This window comes from Nicotiana sylvestris, chromosome 11 (assembly GCF_000393655.2).
Source record: "Nicotiana sylvestris chromosome 11, ASM39365v2, whole genome shotgun sequence".
Taxonomy (NCBI): Eukaryota; Viridiplantae; Streptophyta; class Magnoliopsida; order Solanales; family Solanaceae; genus Nicotiana; species Nicotiana sylvestris.
The window spans coordinates 55117063-55130925 of NC_091067.1; the positions used below are offsets into that span (position 1 = coordinate 55117063).

The window sequence follows — 13863 nt, forward strand, 5'->3', positions numbered from 1 at the left end:
GAGCCAAAACTGCCTGTAACTTATTCGTTTTAGTTTAAAAATAGGGAGAAATTCAAAAATAGCCAGATTTACAACTGGTCGTTCAAAAATAGCCCAGTTTCAAAAATAATCGAAATTCAGTCACTTTTTATGTAAAGATAAATCTGACCGAAAACACTGATCAAAACCCGAAAAATACGCTAGTATATTATACTGGAGTTCCAGCATAAGTATGCTTGAACTCCAGCATATTATACTGGAGTTCCAGGATAAGTATGCTGGAACTCCAGCATAATATGATGGAGTTCCAGCATAAGTACACTAGAATTCCAGCATAATATACTGGAGCTCCAGCAAGTATAATTGTCCAGTATAATATACTCGAGTTTGGAGCACCGGTGCTCCAGTCTCCAACTGGAGTCAGCAAAGTATACTGGTCCAGCATAATATGTTGGAGTTCATACACAGGTGCACTGAACTCCAGTATATTATGCTGGACCGGTCTCTGTTGCAGCAAAATAGTGGCTATTTTTCATTGACTTCGTAAACGCTAACTATTTTTGAATGACCAGTTCGAAAACTGACTATACCGTGCTATTTTTACTTAAAAATACCTCTCGTCCACTTATTTTGTTAAAATTGTACTCACCGTTAAAAATATGGCTCATTCATGCCCTTATTTCTGACAAACTTTTGCGGAATAAAAAAATATTATTATATATGACGTGACAATTTCTTATTGGTCAAAATTAAAAATCTCACTCTAACACAAATTTGATCCATAAATTACCCACCCACGACCCATCTTAATTGTTCCAACCTATTAAGCCTCTTTTAGCCCCCTCAAACACCGATTCCATACTCGACTCATGATCCAATTGTTATTTAGATTTCATTTGTCAAAATTTCATACTCTTTCTTTTTATTAATTTATTATTTGGTACTCTATCCCTTCCCTTGTTCATCTTCCCCAACTTATTCACCTCCAACGAAATGTGAAGCTAATTTGGTCACATGATTTTAATTAACTCCAGAAAGCCATATGTGGCACAACAAATATAAATTTGGCAAAAATATAACTTATTAAACCATAAAATTTTAGAATGAACCATTAATTTAATTGTAAAAAATACTAGATTTCACTTAGAAAATTAATTTTAAAAAAAATATTAATTTAAAAATTAAATTAAGGCCGAAAAATATGGGTAGGAAAGGAAGATCCGTGGTTGTTAAAGGGTGAAGATCTGAAAGTTGAAGCCGATGGTAGTCCTCTGTCGGCAATAGTAAGTTATTGTAATTTGACCATGGAGGAGAATGATTAGAGAAAATGTGGAGTAGGAGGGCGGGGATAGAAGAGGAGAACTTGAGAGGTAAAGTTAGGGCATTTTAAAAAGCGGTCATGGGTCGGGTATGAATGTTTTGGTTCATGGGATGGGGTAATAAGTGGATATGGGGTGAGGCTTTAATTTAAGCTAATAGAAAATTGACACCTAATAAGTAATAAAATTTCTTCTTAATTAAATAGAGTCGTTAGTTTTCAGGGCATGAATGAGTCAGATTTTTAACAGTAAAGACAATTTTAACAAAATAGGTGGACGAGGGGTATTTTTAAACCAAAACGACTAGGTTAGAGACAGTTTTGGCCCTTTTCCCATCATTGCCCCTGTACCTAATACTAATAAGTCTAATACCATATCCATTGGATATTAGTCCATATATGCTACAATTGTTAATTGTTAGAGCCTTATTAATGCTTATGTTGCATTTTCTTGATAATGGTTTCATTACTTGTATGAATACTTTATTGAGAAAACTACCCTCTATAGCCCCTCAAAATTTTAATAGCCTATATTTTGGCTCACTTATAGAAAATGGCCCTTCGGCCCAAAAATATTGCATTTAGTAGCCGAAAGGAATGAACATAACAACACAAGCGGTTGTAGCTCAGTGGATAGAGCGTCTGTTTCCAAGCTGAAGGTCATAGGTTCGACCCTCCCTTACGCGATAGAGCAGCCCTTTTTTACCCTTTTAAATTGTATTTTGTACTTCTGGATATGATAAGTATTAGCTAAGAATTGAATGAAATATGTAATGCAGGTCATATACGAAATGTCTATTTTGTATATTTTTTGTATAATAACAGTCTATTTTTGTATAATTTTTGCATAGTGACAGTCTATTTTGTGTTTTTTTTGGTATAATAACAGTCTATTTTATATAGTGACAGTCTATTTTGTATATATTTTGTATAGTGACAGTTTATTGTATATAAATTATATAGTGGCAGTCTATTTAGTATATTTTTATATAGTGATAGTCTATTTTGTACATATTTTGTATAATGACAGTCTATTTAGTATATTTTTTGTATAATGACAGTCTATTTTGTATATATTTTATATAGTGACGGTCTATTGTATATAAATTATATAATGATAGTCTATTTTGTATATTTTTTGTATAGTGACAGTCTATTTTGTATAATGACAGTTTATTTAATATATTTTATATAGTGACAGACTATTTTGTATATTTTTTGTATAGTGACGTCCATTATATTTAAATTGTATAGTAAAAGTCTATTTTGTATATATTTCAACGTTATGCATTTACCTGAGAAAGAACAATCATAAAACTTCTACAATTCAATAAGTGTATCATGTAAAATTATTGTAATAGAATATACTTAGTCAGTATACACTGACTAAGTAGTTTCTAATACTTAGTCATTTGTAATAATCTATTTTGTCAACCTGTTATAATTATTTTCTAATAGCACATATTCCTATCGTTCCATGAAATTAAATAATTTAATTTTTGCCGGAGTTATTTCTGATCAACAAATAGACGGTGCTTTAATTTGGTAGTTACCAAATAAAATTTTTCACCAATTCTTCTTCGAGTTTTGTTTATCGACTTATTAGAAGAAAAAAATTAACACATGGCGAACCAGAAATGCTTGTGAGACCATAGGAAATAGAAACTAAAGGACGAACGAATTAAAAATATATAGGATATTCGTTGGGAATAACATTGCTGGTGGGTTTCTTTTCAGGTGTTGGGCCAATGATATGGCCGATGGTTTCTGTTTGAAGTGTTGTGTTTTATAATTTCAATTGCTAGCCGTTATAATTAGTTTAGGGTTATAATATATATGGTATAATTTTATGGCTACCGACTGTTATAAGTTTTCAGCGGGTGGCTATATATGATTTTCTCTCTACTTTATTTGAATGATTCTTATTGGAATGAGAAACTATTTCAATTTGATACAAATACTTTATTTGGATTTTTTTTTTTTTTTGTGAGAAGAAGCTCAAACCAAATATTCGACACGTCCAAATGGATTAATTCTAAATCGAACCTAAAAATCTGATCCAATCTAAGCTTATTTGGATTGTAGTAATTTCTTCAATTTAAAAATCAAAAATCAAGACAACAATTTTAATATTTAACTCGAATTGCCCAAACACTCACCCCTAGTGCAGGGTGGAGAGAGAGGAGTAGAGACGAGAAAGAATAATACTACATTAGAAATGAATGACGAAACAAAAGTGATCAATTTTAAAGCTTAGTGATTTACATTGTCGAAGTGCAATTATAACCATCTTGCCTATTATTCTTAAGAGTACATCAATGTATGAGCTATAAACAAGAATTGCATTAATCAAATAGAGAAAAAAAAACTACTAACAAGAGAAAGATTAACACACAACCAATAGAACTCTACAAAAGATTAACAATCACAGCCAGATGTCTCATCTGATTTTAACATGTTGCATAGTAGACCATTCTCTGTTTCGGTTGCTTCCTCATATTTTAGCAAGATACCCCCCCCCCCCCAAACCAAACCCAAAGACAGTAAAATGCAGGATTTAGGCGGTAATACACGAATTCCAGCAAAGGAAGCAACGAATAAGAAACTAATACACATCTCGAGAAACTGTTTTGTTTGCATCATGTTTATCAAATCAAAACATACCCCCCTCCTTGGCCAGGGGGGAATAAACAAAGCTGGTGAATTTCACCCATCTAACTAGAAAGTAAACTTTATTATGAGTCACGGAAATATTAATGCATCATCATACATGCACTTACAGGCATGACATATGTGCCCCTCTTCAAGAAGGTCATACCTTTCTATATTTCAAATACATGCTTGTTTCCCAGATGTAGGAACATTCTATACTGTGCTTAAATGCGTGACCTTGAAGCTGAAGATGTAGAAGCAGGTGCACTCTGCAGCACAAGAAATGATACCAATAAGTAATGATTTTAACATATGTACAAAACATAAAAGCAAGCAATCCGAGTTAAAATGCACACAATTGCCAGCTGTCAGTGGCAACTTTTTCTTCCAGGTTGACCACATATCGATGAGGTTGAGCAATAGTGGCAGTGCAACAGCTAACATTACCTCTCATCCTCTTCTTACTTCATTCCTCCTCCAAAGAACATTACTAACACCCTTTATTTTCTTTGATTTGGCAACAATGGGAGCTCAGACTGATGATTATTTTTATCAGACACTTACGATAATCTGATTACCAAAGTCATCAATAATTGGAATTCAACTGTATATGCATACTCCCTCCGTTTCAATTTATGTGAACCTATTTCCTTTTTAGTCCGTGCCAAAAAGAATGACCTATTTCCTTATTTGGAAACAATTTACCTTTATACAATGATTTATAGCCACACAAAATATATGTGACTCATTTTACACCACAAGATTAAAAGTTTTCTCTCTTTTCTTAAACTCCGTGCCCAGTCAAATGGGTTCACATAAATTGAAACGGAGGGAGTATTAATTTTTTTTAATCGGTAGTATGTGATAATATTTCAAAAATTAATAGACACAATGACCAAACTTGAAGCTAAGGTACAACGGACAGCTAGAAAGATCTTAAAATGAATCATGGAGATGAGATCAAGTTCTTACCAAGGGGATGCCCTTTGTCGCTCTCTCTTCCAAGAACCTTGAGGGCTTGAAGAAATTACCATATAATTCTGACCACTTCTTGAGACTTCTATATATATGGCCCGCTCCAACAGTGTCAGCCCAGAAAACAATACCACCTCTGCCAAAAACAGAATCATCGTTAAAATCATATTGTAGAAATATGTTTAAATTTTGATAGAGATAATATTAACAGATACAGAATGTTAGCACAATTGCTAGAAACCCCAGTCATGATTTCTCATCTTTATGTGTCAAGAGTTAAGGATAAATTAAAGCTATTTTATGTTTTAAGTAGACTGCCCAATCTTCCACTCTACCTAACACCCCCCCCCCCTCCTTTTTTCGTAAATATCTTCATGTCTCTTGGTTAACAGTTTTATCTACTCTCATTGTATTGAAAGCTTTGAGAAGATTTCATGTTTAGCTCCCATTGTCTACACCTCTGAATAGTAATCAGTTAGCACAAGTTTCAATAAGTAATCGGACTTCAATATGGAGAGTAACATATGACTGCTGGTTTCCAGCAGAGCATAGACAACTAACCGGTAAGATGGGAAACTCATTCCAAGGACGGATGCGACATCAAGGTCAGATGCTCGGACTACTATCCCCTCATCCAAAACACGACATGCCTCATTTACAACTGGAAAGAGTATCATCTCAACAATTTCTTGGTCAGTGACAGATATTGGCTGCAAGAAAATTCCAAAACTTATTCTCATATGAGTTAGAAACAACAGGACCCTCTCAACTAATAGTCAAGTCTTCAATTCTTTAAACCCTTTTTCTTAGATAGAGATACCTTTCCTCCAGGCATTATGTTGGTGAGCCTTCTTGATTCCTCAACAATTGGAAGCACCGTAAAATCAGGTCTTGGCTTCCTTCCCTTTTCGTAAATGTAGTATCCTTTTCCATTATTTTTACCTGCAAAACCTGTGTCAATGGTGGAAAGCAAGACCTCTGAACCAGCAACCCAAAGGATAAAAAATGCAACATTACCATTTCGACCACTTTTTATAAGAAGGTCGATCAGTGGAGACTTAAATGTTCGATCAGAAAAAGCTGACCCAAATTCTTTCCCTACAGCAACAGCCACTCCATATCCTGTTAAATCCTGAAGCCTGCAAGATGTTAAAGCAGGCACCCAAGCATGCCATGTGAGCCAACAAATACCAGTTAATACAGTGTCTAATAAAAAAGTGCCGTTTTCCCTCTGTCTTCCTTCTTAATTTCTAAGCAAGCAAATGCAGTATACTATAGCATTCATCAAATTCCAACCAAACTAAAGGGGTGGGAGACAATGCACTTGGGCTCTAACATATAATAGAATGTACGTGCTGCTCTCTCTAATTTTTCTTGTGTTTTGTGGTAGCATCGGAAAAACTGTTTTTGAACATACTCTTAATCTTACATCAGACAGTAAATGCCTCTAACAATTCAAAGAATCTGCAATCCTTTTTACTACTTTGATGTATAGACAACTAGATTTGAACAAAATCATCTCTTATATTCTGTCAAAGGATGCATTTGAGAATTTCTATCATCTAGAGCATTTTATATGAGGGTGTATGACTAAGTACGGAGTTTTAAGAAAGACAGAAGACTTTTGGCTCATATGATAAATGTATATAACCTACAAGAAGTACCTTAAAATCTTGTGGTATTCATCATGCATGTCATTCTCATAGGAGCATGACATTAAAGGTAAAATGGGGATGTGCAAATTAAAGCACTTCCAAATATGTAAAAAGATGTCAACCTTTTTGAAACAAACTAAAAGGAACGGAGAGAGCAATCATCCTAAAGCTGTTATAATAAGCTAAACAAACAATGAAGAATAGCATCTGCAGAGATAGATTGCCCAGTTTGTATTTATGTGTTCTCTTGCATGAAAATTATAACCACATCTGATAATTTAATAAGGAAGAGAATTACTGGAATGGACCCATAGGGAGACCAAAGTTGGTGATTTGCGCATCAATCCTGTAGACATCCACTCCTAGATTGGCCAGAATATGTGCGCCCTGGGCGTAGGGAAAGAAGGTCCTATTGACAGCAAAGCCAGTACAATTTCCCACCACAACAGGCACTTTCTTAATTGCCTTGCCAACAGCCATAAGGTCAAGAATTGCTTGCGCAGATGTCTTCTCTGTTCGTACTATCTCCAGCAGAGGCATAATGTGAGCAGGACTGACCACGGCAAAAACCAAGTTAGCAGTTGGAACAGAAAAAGATGCTCCCATAGTAATTGCCTGCAGCTCTATCTCAAGGATTTGTTACATAACTTAAACATAAGAATTACCCTCTTCTAAAAGGATCATTTACGTTACTATTCATGTTGCTGCATTCAGGCACAGCAATATGCTTCCTGGGTGTCAGTGCAAATTAGCTTTTACTTTCAAAAATCCCTTAAGCGCAATAAATAAAGTGAAAGGCAGGTATAATATATGTGATAACATTCTTGTCCTTTCAAGCTAGTTTCACGAGCAAGTATAAAATATCGCATTTTGTTTCACATTGTTATTTTTTATTTTTTGAAATTGTATGTACATCCTATTCTTTAAGTGGTCACATTTCCCTCAGATTAATAACTACTATACAAAACTTTGCCATGCATGACTTTGTACCTGAAAAAGTGGGCCCCTATAATCCTATCCTTGGATCTGGTATTTTCTCCAATAACATTGAGGTCGATCGTGGATGTGTTACTTGCCAAAATACAATGTGGAGGGCACACCTTCTCAATTTCACTGAATATTTTCTGTTTTAGCGGAATATTTTCAATTACAGCCTGCAAACAAGATGAGGCCGCCAGAGTTGCAGCAAATTAAGTATGGAAAATTCTGATCATTAGCATTGTTCCAGTAGTAGGGTGAAAAAGAAGCCTAGTGAAGAAGAAATGAGAAAAGAGGAAACAATTATGTGAACATTTAACAGCCAAACATAAGTTCAGAAACTCACCTCTATGACCACATCCACATCCTTAAAATCTGAGTAACCCAATGCACCTTTAACCATTGAAAGGGCTTTATCTGCTTTGCCCTGTGGCAATTTCTTTCTAGCTACCAGTCCACGGACATTTTCTGTAATATAAGATACGTCCCCATAAGTTTCTACATTTCAGGACAACTAAAGGACTGTAAGAAAATAAACTAGTCAAGACCATCATGATTTTGCAATCCTCACCGTCACTGACTAAATGACTAGAAATAAGTAAGTTAACTGTAGTCAAAGAGTGTATCAACAACCTTCAATAGCTTTCATCCCCTTCTGAAGATACTCAGAATTAATTTCCTTGAGTACAACAAATGTGTTGCTAAGAGCAAGAGCTGTAGCTATGCCTGAACCCATTAAACCTCCACCAATTACAGCAACTTTCTTGACCGTCCTAGGTTTGAGACCAATATCAGTGACGGTGGGTACCTGCCCAATAAAAAATCAAAAGGTCATCCAGAAAGAAGTAAGAATTGATTGATTCAAAGGGAGTGCGGACATCTAACTGCATATTTCAAAAAGTTAAAAGTCGGGAGAGGATCAGAACAAACAGAATACAAAACTAATGAGAATGGTATATATATAAACAAGTAACTGCACAAGTTCATTACATTAAAGAGATCCACACTCTATGTCACCATGTGAATCATACTGATAACAAACTTTACAAATTAAGGTACACCATGAAAATCCATTCCATACGTTAAACCTCAAGAAGAGACAACCCAACTAAATTAGCAAAAGAAAAGAATCAGCAAACCCCAGCTTAGTTCACTCATTGTAATTGTTCTTTATAGAGACTTTGCACGTACGCAGATAGTTTTGCATGCCACGGCTAATGCGTTAATCTCTTGAACACGAGATTACTAATAGATAAGAACTTTTTTGATAATTGGCGTTCAAGTTTACATTTTAATAATAAATAGCAATTTCAAGAAAATGAGTCAAAGCAAAAGCAGTTAACTAAAGGATAAGTAAGACCGAGAAGGTGCATAAGTTGTAGTCATCCCAGCAATTCTCCTATTCATTATTTGCCTGCTCAAATAAAGATGCTTACGAAGAACGACAACCTTCAAGCTAGCATCACATAATCATATAGTGCAGATTCATACCCTTCACAGTTCAGGATTTGCCGTATCATACCTTTGATGTTGCCCGTTGGGCAAAAAATACATGAACAAGACCCTTTGATGTATCTGACAACACAAGGTCCTTAAATACTTTAGCTTCCTGCAAAACATCCAAAAAGAGTTGTTATGCCATCTCGTACATGGTGTAAAGAAAAAAATAGCTAGATGTCTTCATAACCCCCTTTTCCAATTGTTAGGACCTACACAAAAATGTAACTGGACCATCCACATTTTCTGCAGAGAAAACACAAGAAACGTGTTTACAATGCAATAATATCGTTGACCGAGAAATAATACCTTGAGAACACCATGATATCCTCCATGGATGATGCCATCTTCAACTATGTCAATGCATGCCAACTGCTGAGGCATATTCTTAACTGTCTGTTTGACTTGTTGCCTAGCCACCTTCAACGCTTCACGCGCTTCAGAAAGGGAACCAATTTTGTCTGTCTTGTGAAGGGAACGTATCCAAGGCTTGCGCCTTTCAGCAATATCGAGTGCCCACTGTCTAGATACTTTCAACAACTCTGATGAAGGGGCAATGGCATCAATAAGACCAAGCTTCTTCCCTTCTTCCGACATTATTGGTTTAGATGTCTGCAAAAGTTGTTTATAATATATAATGCCATTACGATGATTCGCTTGATTGATTGACAAGATTTAAATAAGAACAGAAGCAATCTAATTAATTGAGCACATATTGGAAACTAAAAAGAGATCACTGCCAGGATAAGCAGATAAATTTTAGAACCCATAGGTCAGAAAGCGACCAGAAGTTGAATAATGCTCACATCTAAGTAGGACATTACGTCATAATATTTCTGCCTTTTGTTTGCAAGTTGCTAAAATAAAGAGAATTCCAATTATATCTAACGACAAGAATAACTGTAACAGTTCTAGGCAACATGCTGCACGCAGGACAACATTGATTGCCCAACACTTACTTTGGTAATGAATTGATAGACCAAATAAATTACGGTTAAGGGCCTAAAATACCCTTCTACTATTAAAAATAAGCTATATGTACCCCGTTTCACTTTTGTGTTATTATAGTCCTTGCCATTTTACTTTTCTATTTAAAATACCCCTCAGTCGTTAGTTTATTAATAGGATATTAATAAATACGTGTCACTATCCTATTGCTCTAAAATCACCCGCCTCATATCTCATTTGTTGAGTCTCCCACATCGGCTAAGGGATGGGGGCCTTGGTCTCCTATATGGCTTGGGCAATCCTCACCTCATAAGCTAGCTTTTGGAGTTGAGTTAGGCCCAATGTCCATTCTTATCATGGTATCAGAGCCAGACCCATCCCAATTCTTTGTTTCACCGATGTTGGGCCCCCATATTATATTGTCCACACTCCAGTTGCCAGGCCTGAACGTGTCGGGGGTGTTGAGTCTCCCACAGGGGGCTTGGTCTCCTTATATGGCTTGGGCAATCCTCACCTCATAAGCTAGCTTTTGGGGTTGAGTTAGGCCCAATGTCCATTCTTATCATCATTAAAATTAGCCGACCCAACCCTTAAGTTAGAGGGACCCGAGTAGTTCGGGTTAAAAGGGTTGGGTCGGCTAATTTTGATGAGATATGGGGCGGGTGATTTTAGAGCAATAGGATAGTGACACATTTATTTATTAATATCCTATAAATAAACTAACGGCCGAGGGAAATTTTAAATAAAAAAGTAAAACGTCAGGGACTATAATAACACAAAAGTGAAACGGGGGTACATATAGCTTATTTTTAATAGTAGAGGGGTAATTTAGGCCCTTGACCGAATAAATTAACCTGAGGATCTAAACAGTTCAGAACCAGGAAGAAAAAAAACTAGTCACAAGTAAGGGTGGCAAACGAGCGGGCCGGGTCGGATATGGGACGGGTCGAAAACTGGTAATGAAAAAACTAATAAATTATCCGATCCGACCCATATTTAATACGGATAAAAAACGAATTAACCAGCGGATAATATGGGTAACCATATGATCCATGGCTTCGTGGATATGACCACTTTTGCGAGAATTCCTAATCTCGCAAACTTGAGGAACCCCCAATTTGAGGCTTTATAAATGTAAAAGTTAAACCCATTAGTTATCCATTTTCTAAATGAATAAATATGGTTCTTATCCATATTTGACTCGTTTTTGAAAAGTTCATAATCCGACCCATTTTTTAGTGGATAATATGGGTGGTTAACTGTTTTCTTTTAACCATTTTGCCACCACTAGTCACAAGTTTCAGCTGGTTTACTGATATGAAGATAAATGACTTACCATCATCATTTCAACAGCTTTAGACAACCCTATAAGCCTCGGAAGACGTTGTGTACCTTAAGAAGAAACATTGTCTCTGTGCTTAGTCAGTTGGTAATGGATATAATTCAAAACCTACAATCAACTGCAATGAGCAGTATGTGGCAGAATTACCTCCAAAGCCAGGGATGACTCCGAGACTAAGCTCTGGCAACCCCAGTTGTGCTCGTGGTGCAGCAATTCGTGCATGGCATCCCTGCCAAAAGCGTACACTACTTAATTGACACACCAAGAAAAGAGTTATATAGACAGCACAAGCTACAGAGATCACAAACCAATGCCAATTCCAGGCCGCCTCCTAGTGCAAGTCCTTCTATGGCAGCGACTGCAGGCTTCTTACCATCTAAAATTAAATAAAAACAACAGGATTGACAGATTTGTAAATAACATTTGACTACAGAATGATACAGAGAAGCACCAAGAGAAGTAAAGAGAGATATAAAGATCTGAAATCATGATTTAAACAGTGTCAACTACCTTCCATCGTGTTCACCACAAGATCAACAGAAACATCAGGCATTTGAGAAATATCTCCTGCAAGATTTAATCCAATTCCATTTTTTCAACACGGATGTCCATTGAGACACAACCTTACTATACGAAGATGAGATTAAAGTAATCCTACCAGTCCCATGAACCTTCTGAAAAACATTGATATCAAAACCGCCAGAAAATCTCCCTCCATTTCCTGAATAAAAATACAGAGAACATAAAAATGAGATGCAACGGAAGACTCACATAAACAATTAAGCAAAGCGCACAAATCAATCAACTGCGTCTCAATAAAACTAGAACCCCTATATCGGATTTTTATAAGCAGGTGTCACAATTAATCGGTCGAGGGTGACTCATAGAAGTTGGGGGATGACGAGAGAGATGGGAAGCCGAGTAAAGTAGCAGCTAGCCAACACATCGAAAAAATATTAAAAAAATGCTTTCTTTTTTACCATTTTTTCAATCGCGGCAGGAATAACTTTAAAAATATTAACCAAGTTCTGCCCCCTTACGTCAATCCCACGAGCCAAGGAATTTTTCTGAATTGTGGGTTAAAAAATGAATATTCTTATCACTTCTTCAATATAGAATAGTCTGTCTATTGGTTTGTTCAGTGTATTTTAGAGCTGGCGTCGGCAGTTCGAATACTTTTTATTAGCAAAAAGTGCTAGAGAAAGTGAATCGAACCTCCAACTTTTGCTAGGAAAACTAGACGCTCGACCAATGCATTAAGAACTGCATTTGGCAAGTAGTGTCACTTTATTTCCATTATATATTATTTGCTTTTCACATATAATCTACCATAAATGAATTAAATAAAATTTTGCAATGAAGCTGCATCACGTGACACCACTTGGGCCTACATGCATCCGCCCCTGCCCTATATGATTCATCAAACTACAACTAAATTAAACTAACCGCCAACCTCCTTTATCCAGGCAGGCCTTAGTCCGTCTATACAAAACTCACCATAGGTGGAGTTAAGGAAAACACCAAATGTACCAAAAAAATTAAACTCAAATAAATCCATAAAGCACACGAGGATGTGGTCTATTGGTCAAGTAGACTGAGACCCATGAGCACGTTCAATCACAATTGAAGCAAAGAAACACTAGGTAATTTCTTCCTATCTGCCTAAGCTTGGTACACAGAGTTACCTAGAACCTCTGTTGGTGGGAGGTAGCAGGCACCAAGTGGAATAGTCAAGGTGCACGCAAGATGGAATAAGCGCCAGCGTTATCAAATAAATAAATAAATCCATAAAGCAGCAGATCACTAACACTTCGCTTCACCACGTTTTTTAGAAAGTGAAATTTCACTTATAGACGAAATAAATCATCTCAATTCCTGAATCCTAGTCGTAAAACACAGAAGATCTGGCTGAATTACAAGCAACCACCTAATTACCGAACGGTATAGATAGCTAACCAGTCAAAACAATAGCTTTAACATCGTTTCTCATCGTCGCTTCAGTCCACTTCTCTTTCAATCCAGCGATAACTGAAACCACCAATACACAAAGTTCGAATCAAAATCTAATACAAACACATGAAGTCAAATCGAAATAAGTATAAAGGGATAGGCTTACTGGGAATAGCAAGAGGGTTCACCGGAGGATTAAAGATGGTGATGACGGCCACGCCGTCGCTTCCCACCTCCATCGTCACCTTAACTCCGCCCATTTCCCACTTCTTTCAACTGGACAAGAAAAAAATTTAGTTTTGCAATCACAAAGAATTAAGAGGAAGGCAATTTAAATAAGAAAGTTTGATAGTGGTGGTATATCTTGTTATAGGTGCGCGCGGAGAAAGAAAATATGTACACGGTGTTAGTTGTACTTTTTAAATTAAAAAAAAAATTACTTTGGAAAGTAACATACAGAAGAATTTCCAGTGGGAACTGAAAAGTTATAAAGCACTAACCGAATGAAGGCAAGAGGAATTATTAATATTAATTAGAAGACTAATTTTGCCCAAGTCGTCGGTTGGGAC

General features: G+C 36.2%; 1 protein-coding gene across 1 annotated transcript; it reads right to left on the reverse strand.

Annotated features, from left to right (window-relative positions):
- Positions 1-3914: 3914 nt before the first annotated feature.
- Positions 3915-13638, reverse strand: LOC104217699 (peroxisomal fatty acid beta-oxidation multifunctional protein AIM1-like). Its single transcript, XM_009768006.2, has 18 exons — positions 13461-13638; positions 13301-13372; positions 12003-12065; positions 11855-11911; positions 11653-11720; positions 11492-11573; positions 11339-11394; positions 9364-9666; positions 9080-9166; positions 8191-8365; positions 7904-8025; positions 7570-7733; positions 6878-7132; positions 5942-6063; positions 5745-5866; positions 5486-5634; positions 4922-5060; positions 3915-4218 (listed from the first exon to the last, which is right to left on the reverse strand). Exons 1-18 carry the CDS (start codon positions 13552-13554, stop codon positions 4174-4176), a joined length of 2175 nt encoding a protein of 724 aa, XP_009766308.1. The 5' UTR covers positions 13555-13638; the 3' UTR covers positions 3915-4173.
- Between the last annotated feature and the right edge of the window lie 225 nt (positions 13639-13863).